Source organism: Ictidomys tridecemlineatus, chromosome 2 (assembly GCF_052094955.1).
Source record: "Ictidomys tridecemlineatus isolate mIctTri1 chromosome 2, mIctTri1.hap1, whole genome shotgun sequence".
Taxonomy (NCBI): domain Eukaryota; kingdom Metazoa; phylum Chordata; class Mammalia; order Rodentia; family Sciuridae; genus Ictidomys; species Ictidomys tridecemlineatus.
In genome coordinates this window covers 128,901,356-128,924,267 of record NC_135478.1, presented here as the reverse complement: position 1 = coordinate 128,924,267, position 22,912 = coordinate 128,901,356, and the positions used below count along the sequence as shown (strand labels likewise).

The window sequence follows — 22,912 nt, the reverse complement described above, 5'->3', positions numbered from 1 at the left end:
AATCATGTGACCTGTTGGAAGGATGCTTCTTACCATTTAGAGGAATCTACACAAGGCCAGGGTAAATCTGGAGGAAAAAAAATATATATATGATAAAGTTCAAACAGATGGGAGAAAAGGTTGGACACAAAGGACTTAAGAATCTAAAATATAAATCTGAGCTTTTTAAATTGAATGACTTACTGCTCAGTACTGATGGCACTGTAAGAAATGTCAGGAGGAAGAAACATTTTCAAGGAAGGGGCAAAATGATTTGCACGGGGTAGAGGTGTTGGTTGATTCACACATATAGACAGAAATGTTCAATAGGATTCAGAAAACTAGAGAGAAAAGTTCAGCAGAGAAGTTTTCAGTAACCCTAGCCCCAACCTTAATAATAATTATAATAAAAGATAATGGTGGTCAATAAATGAGCTCCCACCCAGGTCAAAGATACAGAGAGAAAAGAGCCAGAGGCAGAACATAATTGGTAGAACACAGAGGCTGTAGCCCTAGAGGTAGACAGATCTTGGCCCAGAGGCCAGGGAAGTGCAGAGTTTCAAGAAGTGTAGGAAAAGGGTTGAGCTATTCCAGAGTCATCAGGGTGAATGAGAGTATCAGGATTTGGCTGCTCATCTGCATAGGACAAACCAAGTGAGTTATAGAAATGAAAATGATGGTAGAGGGAACACAGCAGAGAAAATAAAGGCTGTAGGAGACCAAACAGATAAACTCTGCTTTATTTGACTGTGGAAAGAAGAAGAAGAGAAATTGTGTGTGTGTGTGTGTGTGTGTGTGTGTGTGTGTGTGTGTGTGTATGCGTGCTTGCACACGTATGTGAGATAAGGAGTGATAGAAGGTTTCGGTAGGCTGATGAGATGAAGAAATATGTTTTGAACATTCAGGAATGAAAAGGAAAATTGATGGATTAAGATTTACAACCAGGCAGAGAAAGAACCTAAGTAAAGGGGTTTATCTTGAAAAGGTGGGCATATCTTCATGTGATACAGAGGGAGTGAAAAGAAGCCCATGGTGGAAACTTGGGAAATGAGAAAAATCGTGGAAATTTATGCCAACTGGTTTTGATCTCTATGAAAAGGAGGTAAGACTAAAGTGACAGTGATGGAACTTGATAATTATAAAACTCTGTAAAAACTTTGACAGGGAGAATGTATGAGAGAGCAGATATTTATGAAATTATGTCTGAGAATCAAAGAAATGCTTATTTAAGCATACTATTCTTATTTATTTATTTATTGGTCTAGAGTATTAACTTTCTGCAGCATTGGTTGTTGGCCAGCTCCCTCCTGTTCTTCCTTCCCTTGGGTGTTCAGGGGAGGGAACAAAGTAGCTACTATTATCCTGGTCTCATTTAAGGTGAACAAGTGGAAATGAACTTTGCTATCAGAGTTTTTCTGCCATTAGATTAGAGATTCACAGCATTCACAGAGATGCAGATGCATTTTACAGATGAAGTAAGGAAGACTCATACATCATTAAGATATCAGGGTAGGAAGCATCAGGCCTTCACTTCCCCCATGGAAACATTAAATAAAAACACCTAGAAACTGACTCAATTAACTTTGTATGAGTTCTTTCAATCAAAAGTTCTACAATAAGCAATCATCCAATAAAGAAAAAGCAGAAAATTTCAGGGTATTTTTTTAATTTGCTCTTGTGTCTCCCTCCCTGGTGTAATCTGGTATGACTTGGGAGAAGTGGTGGCCAAATGCCCAGTTTCTTTCTTTGAGCTATGGTGTGTTCTGTGAAAATCATGGAATTGCAGACCAGCAGATGCTGGGGCAGGAGACTGATGATTAAGGAATGTAAAGAACTACTAAGGCCCAAGAAGAAGCAGGACCAAAACTCTTAAGAGAAATTAATGTATTTAAAGGTAGCCATGTGCATGGAGGAATTAGTAAAAACAAATCCACAGGCCTATGGAAAACATATGTGTAGGAAAGGCCTGAGGAGACTATGAACCTTTACTCCAGGTTGTTTAGGTAAGGTCTTCCCCTGCCCAGAGCCAATGTGTAACATTGGGGGAGGGGGTTATTTTGTTAGACACACAATTTTCAACAAAAATTTAATAAGGTTTCTCAAAATTTGGGGTTTTGTTATCGAGCAGGTATAGTGAGGCCATCAGATCAGGAAACAATTGCCTTTGAAAAGATGGTTTATCATACTCACAGATACAATAAAGGGTCATGTCACACCAATCTGGGCCACAGGGGGAAGACCAGGGTTCATCAGGAGAGAGGGAATAGAAGAAAGATTTATGAGCAAGAGCATTTTTTATGTTTTTTTTTTTTTTTTCGGGAGTGAATGAGGCATATCAGGGTATGTAGATCTGGGATTGGATGGTTGTGTTAATTTCAGCAGGCTCTAGAGTGTAGGGGCTGTCCCTGTTGCTAGTATCTGGTCCTGGGGTGATTAGAAAGGGGAATAGTTACTCCAAATGTAAGAGGTCAGTGAAGGTTGTGGGGTGTAAAGTGTGGGTTCTGAATTGTATAGCCTGCATATGAAAAGACTCTGGAAGGTGAGTTGTGTGCTATCTCTAGGAATTAACTTGCCTAGGAAAGGGGCAGTCCCTCCAGGGTCAGCAAGGCCCTAAGATGTCAATAAATCAAAAATAAAGAATCAAAGCTGATTAGTACAAACAAAAAAGGAAAAATCCATCCAATAAAACAAAATAAATATTCAGATATCATTCCTGAAGTAACATGGGTACTGGATTTGCTTGAAAAAAATAGTTTTCATAAAACCATCTTAAATATGCTCAGGGAGCTAAGGAAAAACACAGTGAGCCAACAGATATCAGAAAAATAATATATGAATAAAATGAGAATTTCGGTAAAAAGAGAAGAATTGTAAAAACAACAGAAAATCTTGAGCAGAAATACATAACTGAATTGAAAAGGGGTTTAATGACAGACTCAGAGAGGCAGAGGAAAAAAAATGGACTTTGAAGTTGGGTCATCTGAGTCTGAGGAGCAAAAAGAAAAGGGGGAAAAAAGAGTCAAAAGTAAATACGACCAAAGAAACTTATAGGACAACCTCCAATAGACCAACACAATTCCATCAAGGAAATTTTTATAGCAAAAACAAAAGAAGAGGGAAATTAATTTAAAAAACAAGATTCAAAAAGTTTTCAAATTTGAGGAAAGACATGAATATACAGATACAACAAGCTTCATGACCTGAACTCCAAGCAGGATAGAACCAAAAGACACACACCAAGACATTACAATCAAGCTGCTAGAAGACAAGGAGAGTATCCTGGAAGGAGCAAAATTAACTAATCATATATCAGGAATCTTCATCACTGTTATTAGTACATTTCTCAACAGAAACATTGCAGATCAGGCATTGGGATGATACATTTTCAGTACTGACATGTCAAGGAAATTAAACAAGAACTCAGTGTCTGGCAAAACTGTTTTAAAAATGAGAAGAAAATTTATACATTTCCAGATAAATAAAAGTTGAGGAAGTTCATTACTACCATGCCTTCCTACAAGAAATGCTAAATTGGAGTCCTTTAAGTTAAAATAAAGGGGAACGGTAGATAGTAATCCAGTCATATGAAAGTGTGAAGTTTCCCACTAAAGCTCAACACATGCAGAAATATAAAAACCAGAATTGTAAATTTGACTTATAACTCCACTTTTTATTCTACAAGACTTAAAGTCAATAGCATAAAATATAAGTCTGTGCTACACAACATATTAAGATGTAAATTGTACATGAGGAATATAAAATATATGTGTGGGTGAGTGGAGCTATAAAGGAATAGATTTTTTTATATGTGATTGAAATTAAGTCAGAATAATTTTCAAATTGCTACAACTTTATGATGTGATATATAATTCCCATGGTAACCACAAAGGAAATATCTGTACTATATACACAAAAGGCAATGAAAAGAGAACAAAAACTTGTCACCATAAAACAATCAACTATTCAAAAAGGAAGGCATTAAAGGTACAAAGAGGCACAAAATCTCTGTACCACATATAGGTAACGAATAGGAAAATGGCAACAGAAAGTACTTGCCTCATAGTAATTACTTTAAATTTAAATACATTAAACTTGCTTGTCAAAAGACATAGATTGATAGAATGGATAAAAGTAAAGATGATCCAGCTTCATCCTGTCTACCAGAAACTCAGTTTAGATCTAAGGACATTTATAGATTTACTGTAAGGATGAGGAAAAAATATTATACACAAATAGTAACCAAAAAGAGTAGCAACAGATATACAAATATCAGATAAGATGAATTATAAATTAAAAATATAGTTTCAGAGATAAAGAAAGGCATTGTGTAATGGTAAGAAGGTCAATGTACCAAGATGATGTAACAGTGATAAATAAATTCCAAATACCAGAGGTCCTAGATATAGAAAGCAGACATGCACAAAATTAAAGGAAGAAACAGACAGCTCAACAATAATATCAGGAGACATTAATACCCTACTTTCAAAAATAGCCAGAATTACCAGGCAGAAGATCAGTAAGGAAATAGAGGACTTGGATCACTGGGGCCAATTTGACCTATCAGACATTTACAGAACACTGTGCCCAACAATAGCAAAGTACACATTTTTGTCCAGTGCTTATGGAACATTCTCCAGGGCCAACCATATTTTAGTTCACAAAATAAGTTTTAATAAATGCAGGAGGATTGAAATAAGGCAAAGTATCTTTTTTGATTACAGTGGAATGAAACTAGCAATACTAGCAGAAGAAAAAGTAGAAAAATTGCATAACATTCAGGAATCAATCAATAAATACACTCTTATACAACCAGTGAATTAACGAACATATCCCAAGGGAGATTATAAAATCCCTCAAGACAAATGAGAACATAATAGATAAGAACCTATGGGATGAAACAAAAGCAGAACAATGAGGGAAAATTTCTAGCTGCACATTATTATTTTAAAAAGGAGTAAGGTCTCAAGCTGGCATGGTAGCATGGCTGCAATTCCAGCAACTCAGAAGGCTGAGGCAGGAGAATTGCAAGTTCAAGGTCAGCCTCAGCAATTTAGCCAGGCCCTAAGCAACTTAGCTAGACCCTGTTTCAAAAAATTAATTCATTTAGTTTTTAAAAGGGGTTGGGGATGTGACTTAGTGGTTAAGTGCCCCTAGATTCAATCACTGGTACCAATAGCAAAGAAAGAAAGAAGGGGAGACCAAGAGGTGGGGTGGGGGAAGGGGAGGAAAGGGAGGTGGGGGGAGGGAGAGGGAGAGAACGCAGAGAAACTACATCTTAAAGGAATAAAGGTCTCACCTAACTTTAAATTTATCACCTAACTTTACATCTTCAGAAACTATAAACAATGTAGGAATTAAGCCTAACACACTTAAATTGCAAGGTAATAATAAAGCTTAGAGCAGAGATAAACAAAATAGAGAAAAGAAAAATGACAGAAAATCATCAAAATCAAGAGTTGGTGCACTGAAAAAAAAATGACAGATTGGCTAAGGAAGAAAAATGATTTAAAATAACTAAATCAGAAATAAAAGGAAGAAAATTACTACTTATTATTTTACAGAAATCAAGAGGATTTCACAAGCGTTATCAACAATTGTACACCAACTAAGTAGATAACCTAGATGAAATGGATAGATTGCCAGAAAAGCACACCCTACATAAGTGAAGCATGAAGTATTTCAAAGTGTAAATAGACTCAACAGTTACAGTGTAATGGTATAATAATGATGTAATTTTCTGCACAGAGTGACATGAGAACTCAGGTGACTGCCACTGTCTAGTCTGGGGTAAGCAGAGTCCTTGTGGAGAACAGGATCTTTCATTCATGTCTTAAAGGATTAGTGGGATTCAGGCAATTTGCTTAGAAAGAAGGAGTGGGGATGGGAGGAGACTAAGTGGGAGGTAGATGCTGTAGAAGGGCATTCCAGGCAGGGTAAACACATCTGAGAAGCCTTTGGATTGGGGCATAAGATATGCCGCCATCAGCATCTGCAGGTGGTCCAGGCAGGGAAGTGACAGGAGAGCCAGGACTGTGGGCTGAAGCTCCTCTTCAGCCATGGAGATGAAGACTTTATCACAAGAGCAGAGAAGGGTTCTGTTGTATCAGCATAAGTAGGTTTATATTTTGAGGAGAAGGATGAAGAAGATTCAGTAATGCATGACCTTTGGTTTATGAAATGCAAACCACTGGTTACAGTAATTGGAATTCCCCCTCCCAAATGATAGAATGGTGCTACCACCAATATATATTTTAATTCATAGGAGCTTCCATTAAACAAATAAGACTAAAGTTTGACTCTGGGTATAAGCCATGATCCTAAGCCTTGCACTTGCTTGAATCCCTGTCTGGGAACACCTGAGCAATGTTGATTTAGGTGCTGACCTCACTAGGTTGGATCCCATCTGCAATGCTTCCCAAGTTACCAGACGATGCTCATCTCAGAAGCATCTACTGAAACAAGTGGGGTTGTCATTTGTTGAAAGTTGCTTTGACTTAAAAAATACATTTATTTTCAGTTAATAGAAATTTCTTTAAAGGTATTTTACTTGATTTTGTCAAAATTTCAATTCTAATTCGACTTACTTATGCAGTCAGCATGGGAAAGGAAGGTTTGTGCAATGAATTGGGAACATAGGAGACAAAGCACCATAGGAGGGTTTTTTGTGAGTTATTAGTCAAAACATTTATTAAGAACTCCTAGTAGTAGGGCTCTGAACAGAAATATTTCATCACATTCTTTGATGTTTGCCTGTGCATATGAGAAATGGACAGAGCTGTAAGTCAGCCTAATAACTATAATGAAACCAAAGTTTACCCTGATAAGGAACTTGAAAACACAAGCTGTATCTTCCTTGTGGTTTTGGCCCCAGCAGCTCTAGAGCATCGGACTATGGAGGCATCCCAGCAATCAGAGCTGAATGCATGGGTGGGTGTGTTACACAGATAACACATGACACTTATCTTCTGATGGCCCTGTGATGGAATCTCAGCAGATGAAGACATTCCTTTTTGGAGATGAAGGAACTTTCTGAATCCAAATGCTGGCCACTTTTAAAAAAAAAAAAAAAGAAAGAAAGACAGATTCATGAGAACCCAGGCTGGTCTCTCTTCTTATCTAAGTGATCTTGCTACTTGGGCCCCCAATTTTAAGCATGAAACTCAATGAAAAACGTACATATTATAGATCATTCCAATGTAGTTGATTGCTGTAATCTTGGAAAGCTGGTAATGGCCAAGGCTAAGAAGATGCAAATTGCAAAGTGAATTAATCCTCCAAGGTGGGCTATTTCTTCTTGCAGAAGTATGAGTGCAGTTGGAATGTTCTGCTCTGGCTACAACAGATGCCAAAATTTTTTTGGGTGATGGAAGAAGAACTTTGCAAAAATACCACCTGGAACTTAAGGGAAAGACAAGATTTGAGAGTGCACAATCAGATAAAGGAATACATTTCCATATCAGAGGTTTTATCCCCTCTTTTATGCTCATGTCAAAATTTAATCATACTTGCTATAATAATTTATGTCAGAATCCCAAGGGAACTTAAAAGTCAGCTGCTGAGGTCAAACTCCTAATCTTAACTTTGCTTTTTCTTGTATATACCATAATAAATCAGCAAATCTTCTCTCTTCTGCCCTTGAAATTCTGTAGGTACATGTTTTCAATACTTTTACTACAAATCTTACCTTGTCCTAAGTGCTGTCTGCTTTTACCTGAATGCTCGCACCAGCTTATATTGGGGCTCTCTGTAGCTGCCCATGCCCTGCTATCATTGTCTCATCTCTCCTTAAGTGTCCATGTCACCCAGGGAATGTGCCCATCAGATCATGGCATCCCTCTGGATGTGTTTGTTAAAATAAAACAAAATTCTTCCCTGTAATTTACAGCCCCTTTCTGTTCTGCCTCAGCACTCTATCCCCATGTATCTCAAACCCCTTCTCTGCATCTCTGAAAAAGGTTCAGCTTGAACAACACTGGACTCTTTGCTATCGCCCATCTGTGAATCTCAAATCACAGTTCCCTTTATCAAGAATTTTCTGTCCTCCATATTTATAGGGCTTGCTCACTCATACTCTTTTAGGTTCTCCCAGTGATGTTTAATTCTTTATCTTCCTCTCAAATAATGAAAAAAAAAAAAACAGAAACAAAAAAATAAATCTAACACTGCATGCCTATCACAAGTCACCTCACTTAACCCTTCAATCATACACCATCTGTCCAAGTTCTTTCTTCTTCTGGTTCCTCTCTTCTGAAAGCATTTTTTTTTTTTTGGTTGAAATTCCACTTATTTTGATTCAGCAATAAAATATAATCAAGATGTTGACATTTTGCTGGCAAAGTGTTTCTAAAATGTTAAAATTGTCCTTCTTGCCCAACACTCAGGACTTTTAGTGCCTCACATATACATTCTTGATAAAACCTCTGCTTTCTAAATGGGCATGCACTGCCTCCTGCCAACCTATCATTTCAGCCTCATCTCTTTTTATGCTCTCATTGCTGTTACCCTGGTGTGGCCAGGCCTTTACCTCAAATGGACTGCCATCCCTGGGGGCCTGAGAATCTGCAGAGTCCCTGTCAAGACTGCCTCTCTCTTGCCATGCTCAGTGGTGCATGCCTATAATCCCAGGCTCCAGAGGCAGAGACAGGAGGATCACCAGTTCAAAGCCAACCTCAGCAACTTAGCAAGGCCCCCAGCAACTTAGTGAGACTCTTTCTCAAAAAAAAAAAAAAAAAAAATTGTGGATATGGCTTAGTGGTCAAGTGCCCCTGGGTTCAATCCCCAGTACCAAAACCAAAACAAAACCCACACGAAAATCCAACCAACCAACCAATCAACCAAACAAAATACGACTTTAAGCAACTTAAGCATTTCTGCTAAACTTTAAAAAGAAAGTTTAACTAAGGTATCACCTAAATTCACTGAGATTCTTCCTTACCCAATGAGTGGCTTCATTTATATTGTTCCATAGATATTAGCTTCTAAAGTTCATGCATATAACCATTTTTATCAAGCATTTGTACATCATGAAAAATATTTTCAAGACAGTAGGGCATTGGAGCAGCTAGTATTTTGCATTAGCATTATTTGTTTGCATTGCTATATTTTGTAATAAGAATGTAAATACCTCACAGAAGATGTTATGCCTTTGATGTTCAGAGTTTCTAAAGTCTTTATCCATAGAGGATTTTAATAAATATTTTATTCAAATAAATGAGCCTTGGCACAATTATTATACAATTACTATAGTATATTCCATTACTATAATTAGATTCTATAATAAAGATAAATATACAGTAAAATAAATAGTTGCTACTTTATTATTATGACTTTTTAAGTTGGCATAAACATATTTAATTGAAATTAAATAGATATAGAATAATGAACATAAGAGGAAATCTATTTTAATAAGATAGAAGTCAAAACAAAAGATTAATCATCATTCCTAAGTGGATAAGAGGGATCTTATTCCATAAAGAGAAAACAAGAAGAAAAGAGACAGGGTATTTTTTGCCTTACCTTGGGCCCAGAGCAATGGAGTCAGTCACCTATGGACTGGGATCTCTGAAACTATGAGGAGCAAATAAACTTTCTTCTACTAAAATTGTTCTTGTCAGGTCTTTTGGTTACAGAGATGAAAAAAAACTACAAAAATAAAAGAGATACCCAACAGCTATTGGATATTAGGAGCTAGTCAGCCTTTATGACCTTTACTCTTATCAAAGACAGTTGGGTTGGATGTTCAGCACACCCCACTGGGCCCTGCTGACTCAGTGGCTGAGGGTGGTTGAAGAACCAGAGTGTGGACTAACCCTGCCTCCCACTGCCATGTTCAGTCTAGTTGCTACCAGTTGGATGTGGAGGCTCTTATTCACATTTATCCCTGCAGATTCAGGCAAGGGTCTGAGGTAAAGAGAAGTGGTGATTGGCTTCAGTTAACTCTGCCTCATTAAGACTCATCACTCCTTCCTTGGTGGGATGGAGGCTCAAATTACCTCTGCATCTCAGTGGAACTATCATTGTGCCAACTATCTCTGTTAGGCAGGGTATGGAATATCGGCTTCCTCATGGTACCTTCTGAAAGAGCAGAGGATGGGAACAGTTTTCTCAGTCATTGGCTGGAGTAGGGAAGGTGTTGCTAAAAAGGTATTCTTCTTCTAGGTCACTTTTTCCCCGTTTCTTTGACTTTCTTGGAACTTTTCTTTTTCTGTGCCTATTGACAGTTCGAATCTGGAAGTTTCTGCTCTGCCTTGTCTGGGATATCTGGGAAGCAATAAAGCAACTCAGGAAATTCACCACTGTGTCCTTCAAGTCTCATGGTCACAGGCCATCAGCTTTGCACCTGTGAGAAACTTTCCGTGTATGTTTGTGTGTTGTGTCCCCAGGGGTTTTGAGCTGTAAGAGTGAAGAACAGAGATTATTCCATCTTGGAGGGACTGGATTGTGGTTTCTGCTTCTTACCCACAACCTTGAAAGCTTGTGGGTCATAGAATACCACTTATGGAGTATGAAAGGAAAAAATAATGTACCCCCAATTCTTTACCCAGTGAAGATATTGTCCATAAAGTAAGTAGGACATAGAGATATCTTTATTATAGAACATGGCTCAAAAGATTTAACAATAAGTCTATTGTTAGCAGAGAAGACACCTCAAAAGACAGCCTTTTGTGGTTTTAACCCAAAGGAAGATCATAAAACTATTGAATCCATAGAATAAAGAAAGAACCTGGATGAAGATTTGTTCTAGTGAAGCATATTGATAATGTATATGTTTCATATGTGGTAAAAAAATAATGGAAAGTCAACATGATCCACAAAATAGAAGATGCATAACATAGCATATAGTTTATGTGGAGACATAAAGAAAATTGTGGGAAGAAATAATTAGCATCAAAATGAAAACAGAGTTTACTTCAGATGGGTTTTGAATTGGATTATAATTTATTTTAATTTTATTCTTTACCCTATTTTAAAATTTAAGACATCTTTACAGTTGGTTTCTGTTATTCAATGATAGTAATAATTAATATTGATAAAAAAATCAATGTTTCCAGAAGAGATTAAAAAGGGGAAGAGAGGGAGAAGTCATCAAAATGCCATTCAGTAAGAAGAGTTCACATATTTCTCTAAATACTGTCTGATTGAGTTAACTTTTTAACTCATATATCTGATGATTTCATGGCGAATTAATTGAAAGACCACAAACTTTTCCACACAATTGATGCCAAGGCAAGTCTTTTCTTTTGCTATAGATGTTTTATAGACATCTGGGCACTAATACTTCCAAAGATATACATTTTGTAAGAGTAATGAACCCGAAAGTGACTACTTGAATTGGAGACATGTTAAATGTCTTGCTATCATAAAAGACATTGAACAAAAGCACAGATGTGCATTTTTACAAATGACAAATATACAGAGTCTAGAAACCATAGCAGATGTAGCCATAATGAGAGTGCTAAATGAGAAAAAACTAATTTTACACATTTATACATTACCGTGGGCCAATTCTTAGAAAGAGAAGGCAGAAAATAAAAGAATATTCAAACAAAGAAAAATGATTCAAATGTACTCAAAATGTACATTCTGAAACATCATTTCTGAAAACCTTTGAAGGGATTCTAGAGAGACAAGAGGCACCTTCCACTCTTTTGTGGAGCTGAATCTGTGGCCCTTTCTTTGCTTTAAACTCCTCGGTCATTTTACCAACCTCATCAGCCCCAAGATTCTCTCACAGAACAATTGTTGTCTAAATAAAGTATCAAGTGCACGTGATACAATGAAAATAATAACCCAATTATGGAGATTGTTTATTCCAATAATGTGGTTTCTATAGTGAGAATATCAAAGACTGCAGATGATTTTCCTAGTCTCAGAGAAAATGGATTAAATGGAGATCCAGAAAATTGAGGTTATACCTTTCATTCCAGTATCAAGTATGCTTCATCTCAAATCAGTCACTAACATTTCCCTGTATCTCAGTTTCCTTCCCAACACCACATCCTTGAGTTCCCTGGACTGCACTTTTCCTATGGCATGCCCTATCCCAGGAATAATCATATCTTACCGGATTTATGATATGTGAGATAGGTCACAAACCTTCTCTCTCTCTTTGCATCTAAGGAAGGAGTTCTGATTTCTAAAGTTTTGCTATTTTTTTTTTTAAAAGAAGGGACTATAGCAGGAAGGTGTGTGAGAATGGGCCCTTGCAGTGTGATTTCTCCTACCTGCTGCTGATTGCTCAGGACCCTAAGGGAACCGCAAGACTTACAGTAAAAGTAAGCTTCCTTGGTGTGTCTTCTTTGTTCTTTTCCATTTGTTACTCTTGGTTTTTTTTAATTATTTATTTATTCCAATTTGTTATATATGACAGCAGAATGCATTTCAATTCACAGTACTTATACAGAGCACAATTTTTCATGTCTCTTGTTGTACACAAAGTGGAGTCACACATTCCTGTCTTTATACATGTACTTGGGGTAATGAAATGATGTCCATTTCATTCTACCATCTTACCTACCCCCTGCCACCTTTGCCCTATCTAAAGTTTGTCCTTTACTCCCATCTTTTCCCTCCACCCCCATTATGAATCAGCATCCTCATATCGGAGAGAAGATTTGGTCTTTGGGTTTGGGATTGGCTTGCTTCACTTAGCGGTATGTTCTCCAACTCCATCTATTTACCTGAAAAAAATGCCATGATTTTATTCTCTTTTAATATTTCATTGTGTATATATACCACATTTTCTTTATCCATTCATCTACTGAAGGGTATCTAGGTTGGTTCCACAATTTAGCTATTGTTAATTGTGCTGGTATAAACACTGAAATGGCTGCTTCACTGAAGTATACTGTTTTTAAGTCCTTCAGATATAGACCGAGGAGTGGAATAGCTAGGTCAAATGATAGTTCCATTCCAAGTTTTCCAAGGAATCTCCATACTGCTTTCCATACTGGTTGTACCAATTTGCAGTCCCACTAACAATGTGTGAGTGTGCCTTTTCCCCCCACATCCTTGCCAACACTTACTGTTATTTGTCTTCTTGATACTGCCATTCTAACTGGCGTGAGATAAAATCTTAGTTTAGATTTGCATTTCTCTAATTGCTGGAGATGTAGAACTTTTTTTTATATATTTGTTGATTGATTGTATATCATCTTCGGAGAAGTGTCTGTTCAATTCCTTGGCTCACTTATTGATAAGGTTTTTTTATTTTTTATTTTGGTGTTAAGATTTTTGAGTTCTTTATATATCCTAGAGATTAGTGCTCTATCTGATGTGCTTATGATAAAGATTTGCTCCCATTCTCTAGGCTCTCTATTTACCTCACTGATTATTTCTTTTGCCAAGAAGAAGCTTTTTACATTGAATCCATATCATTTATTGATTCTTGATTTTATTTCTTGTACTATAGGAGTCTTATTAAGGAAGTCGGGGCCTAATCCAACATGATGAAGATTTGGGTCTACTTTTTCTTCTATTAGGCACAGCGTCTCTGGACTGATTCCTAGGTCCTTGATCCACTTTTGAGTTGAGTTTTGTACATGGTGAAAGATAGGGGTTTTAGTTTCATTATGCTGCATATCTTTCCCATTTTCCCAGCACCGTTTGTTGAAGAGGTTATCCTTTCCCCAATGTATGTTTTTGGCGCCTTTGTCTGAGAAAAATGCAAATGCGTAACATTTGTGTATATAACTCCAAGGTTATTTCACTTTTTGCAAAACACATATATAAAATCCTCTTAGTACCAATGTTGTTATGTTGCGGGCATCTACAAATAGGCAACAATTAATTTTACTATTATGTATACTATGATATACCTATAAAAAAGGAGAAGGTATTAGCTTGATTTTCAAGTATGTTTGAGCCTGAAAAGCTGCCATTAAAAAATAACTAGTGTTCCATAAACATCTAATGTAGTGGTAAACCAAATAGCAATATAAAAATGAATGACTCAGTATTTATGAACCAAAAGTTCATGGACATTTCAGCTTTATGTTCGTACCCCTCGTCCCCATCTGTCTTGCTTCTGCAGCTCACATCCCAGCCTGTGAATTGTGCTTTCATTGCATATGTGAGGGTTCACATGCATCTTTAGACTTGACCCTTCCTTAAGAAGTGGTTGGACTCCCTTTCCACCCTGTTTCATGGAACCACCCCCCACCCTTGGTGAACTTACAGCTTATCAAATAACTTCCCTCGCTACCTTATAGAGTCCTTTAACCATATTTACAGTTCCATAAATGGGCTGTCACCCTTGGTGGGTGTTGAGCTCCAGGGAAGGCCTGCTTGTCTGCCTCATCAGTGCACTCTGGTATTGTGGCCCTGACAGATGCTTGTTAAATGAATTTTCAGTCCTATTAAAGAATAAGTATCAAATCTTTATCTGATCACTGATAAAATTTAATTAGATAATGTCTGATGTCCAAATTTCCACCTAAGTTAGAATATCAGAATGTTTTCCTATATCTGTTCTGACATGAACGTTGTGCACAGAACAGGAAGACTGTTCCCAAGACCACTAGAATTCCCTGTAGGGCCATGTATAGCATCTGTGCTTTTTTAATAAATTAAGTATTTACTCTGTGTAAAATATGTAAAATTATAGTACTCTACAGCCAGCATCAGATGAAAAACTGAAGCTCCTATGAGATGTTTCTGAGTGAGACTCCAGGAAGGAAGAAGCTGTTGTAGCAATTTGCAGAGTTCTGGAGTTTATACCAGCAGCTTCCTACTTTTAAGACCCAGATGGAGGCAGAGCCCCTGGAGCCTTATATCCATGTGCACAAAACAGAAAAGGAGGGCAGGATGGCTACCATTGGTGGGAACTCACCTGAAGCTCAATTCATGAACTATATCAGTGTCTCTCTCTGCCATAGCTCAGGTTTCCTGTTGTTTGCCTTGCATGTTGTTGTCACCAGTGTGGATGCTCCATACTCAGGGCCCTTTGCATTGCTGGTTGAATTGATGAGAGAGGTAGAGACCAGGTCTTTGCAGATGCTGGATCAGTTTTGTGCTCCTGGAAAAAATGCCACATTCAGTTTTCTGTTGCTCTTCTAGTATCCCTAGGCTAGACCATTCCATGGAGTTCCTTTTTCCTGTAAAACTCTACCATTTACCTTTCTAGAATGCTCTAATCTGACTTATAAAGGAATGCATGTGTATTACACTTTCTTTTAAACATAGAATTTTATTATCAGGTTACTAAATAAGAAAAAATGTATTATGAAAACATCCAGATTAGGGTCTGGCATGTTGGGGAATTACTGTCCACAGGAACAGTCAATCATTCTACCTGAGAGATGGAAAACCAAATGTACTCTCGCCTTCTAGATTAAATCTCCAAAAAATGACAAACACAGGAAATGTGCTATACTGAAGAATAATAAATTCATAACAGAGGAATGAGGGCATAGAAAGCAAATATTAGAGCCCCATTTTCAGTGTTTTAGCAATGAATCTAATGGTTCAAGGTAAGAAAAGTATTTATGCAACCTGATCAAATAAAGATTCAACCTTTGTAGTTTAAAATTCTATTGTTGAACTCTCCACAAAAATATTTGTAGCTTTTCAGTGCAGAATGAGCTGCAGAAGTGTTTGACATCCAACCTGTTTTCTTGCCACTGTATGGATCTGTCCTTTGGAAAATCATGAGTATGTGTTGAAGAGCGGTCCATGACATGTTGGTAGAAATATGGGTTGTGGTGTCTGCAGCCCCAGGTTTGAATCCCAGCCTGTCATAGCTCTCAGATTCTGGAAAGCTCTTGTATACCTTCACTTCGGGTGCCTCTTGTGAAAAGGGTGTAATAATACTGGTATGATAGAGTTGCTCTGTAAGAATTTGTACAAACAGCCCAGGGTCCTAAATAGCATACAATTCATGACCACAGGCTAATTTTTGTAGCCATTCCTCAGCATCTGTGGAGAATTGGTTCCAGTCTCCACTATGAGTACCAAACTCTGCAGATGCTCAAGTTCTTTATATAAAATGACAATGGTGTGGCGTGTACATATAACTGAGTCCCATCATCCCATGCCTGAATCATATCTCAAGGTTACTTATAATAGCTAATGCAATGTAAATGTTATATGAGTAGTTTTTATACCATACTATTTAGGGAATAATGACAAGAGGAAAAAGTCTACACATGTACAGTTCAGATACATCTTTCCCAAATATTTTTGATTCATGGTTAGTTGAAGCTGCAGATACGGAACCCATGAATAAGGAGAGCTGACTGTATACTTTTGGATATCAGCTCTTTCTCTCTGCTCATAAGTAAGTCAGGGCTTAGACAGTGTTTGAGAACCACCGTTCCCTTACTTCTATTCCCGTCTCTGTACTCCAGCCAATTTTATTCGTCTTTCCTGTGTGTATGGGCTGCGGTGAGAAGACGAAGATCTACTGTCCTTGGATGTCAAGTAATCAATACAGTGTTATTGACTGTAGTCACTGTGGTGTTTGTTAGATCCACAGAACTTATTCGCCTTATCCATGAAATTGTACCCTTTGACCAACATCTCTTAGTGTCCTCCACAATGGTCACTGATAATGTCCTTTTACTCTCTGTTTTTATGAGTTTAAAACTTTTGAAAATCCCACACATAACTGGGGTCATGCAGTATTTGTCTTTCTGTTTCTGCCTTGTTTCACTGAGCACATGTCCTCATTTTATCCATATTGTCACAAAAGACACACTTCATTTAAAAAACATTGAATAATAATGTGTATGTATGTTTGTATATGTCAATATATGTGTATACACATGTACAAATCTATTTTTACATATACCACATTTTCTCTACCCATATATTCCACATTATCTGTATCCATTCATCTCTCAGTAGACACTTGGGTGACCTGTACATATTGTCCATTGTGGATAATGCTACAATGAACATGGTAGTATAGAAATTATTTTATTTCCTTTGGATATAACTTTATCAATCCTTTGGTGAGATTGATGGGTCATATGGTAGTTCTATTTTTAATTTCAGGGAGCAACTCTGTATTGTTTTACACAATAGCTGTACTGATACACATTCCCACCAGCAGTGTGTAAAAGGCAGTGGATATGGTAATAGCTTGACTATGATAATCATTTCACAATGTTTACATATATTAAAACATCACATTGTGCACTTTAAACATAGATGCTCCTTGACTCAGTAATGACGTTACATTCTTATAATCCCACTGTAAATTGAAAATGTTGTAAGTAGGAAATGCATTTAATACAACTAGCCTACTAAATATTATAACTTTGCAATATAATACACTGTAGCAGATTGGTTGTTTCCCTTGTGATGTCGTGGTTGACTGAGTTGTGGTTCTCTGCCACTGTCCAGCTTCATGAAAGAGGATTATGCTGCACCTCATTATCCCAGGAAAGTTTGAGATTTAAAATTTAAAGTGTGATTTCTAATGAAGTATGAAGTAGGCAAATCACTTTTGCACTGTTTAAAGTTAAAGAATCAAAGTTAAACCACTGGAACTTGAGGTCAGTCTTTAAATACTTTTTATTTGTTAGTAGTACCTCAATAAAGACAGAAAGAAAGGCTGGGTCATAGCTCAGTGGTAGAGCACTTGCCTAGGATGTGTGAGGCCCTGGATTCAATACTCAGCACCACAAAAAGTACAAATAAATAAAAATATATTGTATCCACCTAAAAATATTTTTAAAAGATGGAAAGAAAGCATAACAAAGCAATCATGATTTTAAAAAGGAAGTTTAATATAGCATACATGAGATTGGAGATGGATGTCACTGGTGTAGAGAGTATAAGAAAATTTAAGGAAAAGGTAAAACATGCCTACAGTTAGTGAATTACCAACGTGGCAGCAATCCAGCTTTACTGATGGGATCAGTGGGAGAATAATAATATGAGAGCTTTGGATCTAATTGTAAGGGACATCTGTGTTGAAAGAATGTTTATTTCTACAACTTCTTGGAAATTCTCTAGGGCTGCTGGGAGGGGAGTGGATGATGAAACTGGGGAGAGGCTAGCTGAAAGATGATGTGAATTAGGGCTGTCCAGGAGGGGTGCTTGCTGTGCAATGGAGTTGAGGAGCAAGTGACAGAACTGGAAACCTCCAGGACATGTGGTGTGAAGAAGAGTGGGCAGATGAGGAGTCTTCAAATTTAAGCCTGGGTGACTGAGGGCAGGAGATGATGGGGTGGTTCATGGTGGTGAGAAGGAGGCAAATATCCCTAGGCTGATGCAGGTTGCTTTGGACTTCACATGCCCGCAGGGTATGTGGGGAGAAGTGTAGAATATAGTCATGGTACTCAAGGCAGGCTTGAGAAGACCCAAGGGGAGTGTGAAGGGGTGGGATGCAGAGAGCACAGGAGACTTCTGTCCGGCCAGGCCCACATTTCTGCTGTGTGAGGAGAAACATCAGCTATGGAGGGTGTTCTGTTCAGTACGAAGCTGGGTACACTGCAGTTCAGTTCTGCCACTGAACATCTGGAATTAGCACAGACCTCTCAAGTCAAGGTCTATGATGTTTTGGAGAGATCCAAGGAGGCAGGTTCAAAAATATAAGAAGCATATGATGAGAGGGTGGGGATGCTGGGTCAGTCCAACTCCTGGGAAAGAGAGAGGACTGGATCTTGAATTCAGTCCTATCGCTAGTGGTTTACTCAGTTATGCCTATTTAAACCCAGAGGGCATGGTGCCCAACAAGACTGCTGTTTTTTTCAGATGCCAACTATACTTCAAAGGTTCTGAGGCCATCTGCACTTCTGACTGACTGGCTAGAAATGTGGAGTGCCCATGACCCCATCAGGTTTGATTATTTGCTAGAATAATTCATAGAATTTAGGAAAGCACTACACTTAAAACAGTTTTATTTTAAGGATACAAATCAAGAGGAGCAGCCACAATGGAGAGATGCATGAGGCAAAAGTTCTGGAAAAGTTGCAGAGCTTCTATGCTCTCAACTCAAGGAATCTGGGCATGTCCCCCTCCGAGGACATCCAGTTGTTCACTAACCTGACCTCCACTGAGCCTTCATTTGCAGAATTTTGACTGGGGTTTTATTATGATTAAGAAAGCTATTGCCTACATAACTAAACTCAATATGCAGTCCTCTCTCTTCCCTAGAATTTGAGCTTCCCATTTTCTGATCTTATCTTTCATTAATTATATTTTTTGAACCTTCCCCCTTGGACCAACTTCTCCCTCCAAAACATTATAGACCCAATCTGTTTCCTGTGAGCCATGATGATGCTTTAGCTAGCTGAAGACATTTCCAAGCTTCCTCTTGCCCCAGATATGTGTGTGTGTGTGTGTGTGTTTGTGTGTGTGTGTGTGTGTGTGTGTTTGTATTTTCTAGTTGAATAATTCCAGTATTCTCTTATGTTTCTAAAATGACATGATTTCCAGATCTTCATGGGCTAACCACACTTTTCTGAGTTTGCTTTTATCAAGAATACTCTCATTCGTACACAGACTCTGGAATACCATACAACATTGCAACTATACTCCCCCTCTCTGCAGCACCCAAAGGGACACCTGCCACACTTGGCAGAATCTCCCCTCGTGTAAGCACTTCTAAGGTCTGCTGGCTTTTATATGACCACCTGGTAGACCTGGTCGCTATCAGACTCCTCATCAAATGAAAGGCTTGCCGCCTATGGGTCAGACCTTTTGCTGGAAAGCATGGTAACTGGAAAATACTATAAAGAGTAAGGACAGAAGTCACATTCAGCAACAGACAGACAAGGGAGAGAAAGAGTAGGGAATGTTAGTGGTCCAGACAGACACGGAGTCCTCTCCAAGCAGCTGTTTGTAATGCTCTGGGAACCCACACAACAGACATGGGACCCCCGCCCCATCCCTGCCCCAGGAGCCAGGACAGCATATCTTTACAATATTAATTTATAATCAGAGAACTTATTCTGGAAACTGTACAAGAGACTAGCTGGGTCATTAGCTCCCACTGTTCTGTCTGCCATGATTCAGAGCTTTCTTTAGTGCATGATTGAGTCCACAATGGAGGAAATAAAAAGGCTGGTCAAGTTAAAGAGAACAGGTGGTAAACAGACAGAAGTCAAGGTGTCTGGCAGCAAAACTGTTGGGATTTTGGAGCACTTTGGTCTGTTTTAACACTGTACCTTTTAATTTATTTATGTTTATTTATACTCCATGATTGTTTTAGTAAGAATTTGATGTCCCCCCCCATAGGGGAATGCAAAATATAAACAACAGGATTAATTGAAAGTGAGTTCAAAGGAGAAGGAAAATACAGGAGTGACTACATAAAATAAAGCAAAGATTTTGTGTTTTCTGAATTGGCCTCCATGTTCAAGCCACAATTTATCTACAAACATTTAAAACAACCAATTAGAAAAAGGAAGCTCATTTACTCTCATAGTTCACAGTGTCTTTAAGATGAAATACAAACCATTTGCCTGAAGTTATGGAGTTCTTGATATAGTATTGACTGGGATTTGCTAGAGAAGAGATACCATGCTGTGTGATATTATGAACAACTTTTTAAATGAAATCCTTTTACTTGAAACTTGATGGCAATTTCTCTACATTGGCTGCTGGCATTGCACTAATGTACAAGCCTGAGAAAGCAAACAAAGCCAAGGACAACTCCAAAATAAAAATTGTTCTAAGGAAAAAAGAAATTTTTGAGTTTTCTATCTGTCTAGATCTGGCTTGATCTAGATGTGAACTGAATATTGACCTGGTTTCTATCAGATGACCTCCTCTGCATATTGTTATGTAGCCTGAGTCTGTTTCTTCACCATAAAATATGAATGGTATATTCCTTCAGTACTGAGATACTCACAACACTTAATGATAACATATAACATGAGCATAGTACCTGACATATAATGCGTTTATACTACATCCTAGTTATGTTTAACCAGGGCAGCAATGCAAAAATCCCAGTACACATTAGCTGAATTACATGACAGAATTTGCCATTTGTTGCTACTAAAGGACTGAGGCCTGGGTAAAGCACCCGGGAGATGTTTTATGGGCAAGGAGACTCTATGTGGGTTGAAGGTGGGCTGTGTGTCACCATGCAGCAGAAGGCTTACTTTTCAAAATGTTGTTCGCAGGAATTACACTCTATAGCCACCCATATGGAGGATCCTTGCTGAATGAAGACAAGATGTGAGTTGAAGGAATGCTGGAAGGGCCCCAAGTATGGAAGAATATCTTTGAATCTCTTAGTGGTGATTTTGATCCCTTTTTGACATATGTTGGGAGAGAAGTTGGCATATATAGTTAGCGGCACAGGGCCTGGGCATCTCTTTGAAAAGCAGGAGGAAAGTGATTATTAAAAGGGTCAGTGCTTTGACTGAGCTTAAAATGGATGAGAATATCACGCAGCTCTGTTTTTAAGCAGAAATCATCCTAAGGGGATGTGTTTCCCACAGCTTATGGGACTGCACATCTTCCGGGACACTTTTTCAATTTAACATCATAAATGTGGAATTCAGATAGGTGAATATAGTAGTGTCCTCCCTGGGTATTTCTCATGTGAGATTTTCCTCACAGTCCCAATGGGGCTTGGAGCCATTGGGCAGGTGTTAAAGCCAGCTCTTTTAGGTAAGAATGTCAGTTTCCTTTGTCTTATTACAAGATATAGTTCTGTCCAACTTCTCTTTTTTTCTTCCATCTCCCTTTCCATATCATGTTTGACAAACTTTTAGTTAAAATTCAATAATAAATATAAATACTATTTATTCACTTGCTATGACCTACCAAAGTGAGAATAAAATATGCTTAATTGGCATTCTCTCCTCAAATCATTACCATCACAGAAAGGATGGGTTGCAGTTTGTCCTCTCATTCACATACTGATTTTCAGGATAATATCTTTAACAGTCTCTGACACCTGCCTAGAGTTCCAGGAGTGGGCTAGTTGACATCTTTTATAGAACAAGACATGTTGGAAAAGAAGGCATGGCCCAGCGGATGTTTGGTGGTGAAATGTTTCATCATGTTGGACACCTGAAAGATCATTTGTGCACTGCTGTTCCCAGAGGTGGAACAGAGGAGAGCAGGCAGCACATGATTGGACAAAAGAAAAAGAGTAGTATTCTAGTTTTAAAAAGTGCCCAAGAGAGTGTGCAATGTGTATGATTAGACCTTGACCATTTGTAAAATTATTTTGAAATTTTAAGTAACTAAATTTGGAGATGGGCCTGTAAGGTATGCAAATGCCCCTTATTGGCAGGGGCTGCTGTAGAACAAAGAAATTCCAATGTAGGCAAAGTCCACACTGTATTTTGAAAGACCCTGGGCATGTCTTTCATTTGAAATTGCTCCTCAACTTTATAATTCTCAGTTATGTCTTTTAGCTTCTGAACAATAATCCATGTCTCCAAAGTTGGTCACAGGGATTTAATGAAAGAATTCTTATATTCAGCTAGTCTGCCTAAATGATTATCATCCCTGATTTTAATAGAAAGAAGACCCCCGTTCTTCCTCTAAATCTAACAAGCTATTCTGTTTTGCCTACAGCCTGGAGAGCATCCGCCAGTGTGGTGTTGCCCTCTGCATTGTGCTGGGATTCTCTATCCTGTCTGCATCAATTGGTAGCTCTGTGGTGAGGGACAGAGTGACTGGAGCCAAGAGGTTGCAGCACATAAGTGGCCTTGGCTACAGGACTTACTGGTTCACTCACTTCCTGTATGACATGGTAGGATTTGGGATGAGATCCCAGTAACCTCTATGCTAGTGATCTCTTCAATGTGTGTGTGTGTGTGTGTGTGTGTGTGTGTGTGTGTGTGTGTGTGTGTGAGGGTGAGGAAGAGGAGACCTGGGCGTGTGGGGACTATCCACAAAAGAAGGGATCATTTTATTATTGAGAGCATTTCAGGTTAAGTCACCTTTACTGGTCATTATCTATCATTTAGGAATGCTTCATATGGCAAAGACTCAGGAATCTCAGGCTGGGAAATGA

General features: G+C 38.2%; 1 protein-coding gene across 1 annotated transcript in view; it reads left to right on the top strand.

Annotated features, from left to right (window-relative positions):
- The window catches only part of Abca13 (ATP binding cassette subfamily A member 13), a 422,085-nt gene that overhangs the window by 282,024 nt on the left and 117,149 nt on the right, over positions 1 to 22,912 (top strand). Inside the window, exons 49-50 of the mRNA XM_078039756.1 lie at positions 21,060 to 21,114; positions 22,471 to 22,648. Of these exons, the coding sequence (XP_077895882.1) occupies positions 21,060 to 21,114; positions 22,471 to 22,648 (233 nt within the window). The remainder of the gene's footprint in view (positions 1 to 21,059; positions 21,115 to 22,470; positions 22,649 to 22,912) is intronic.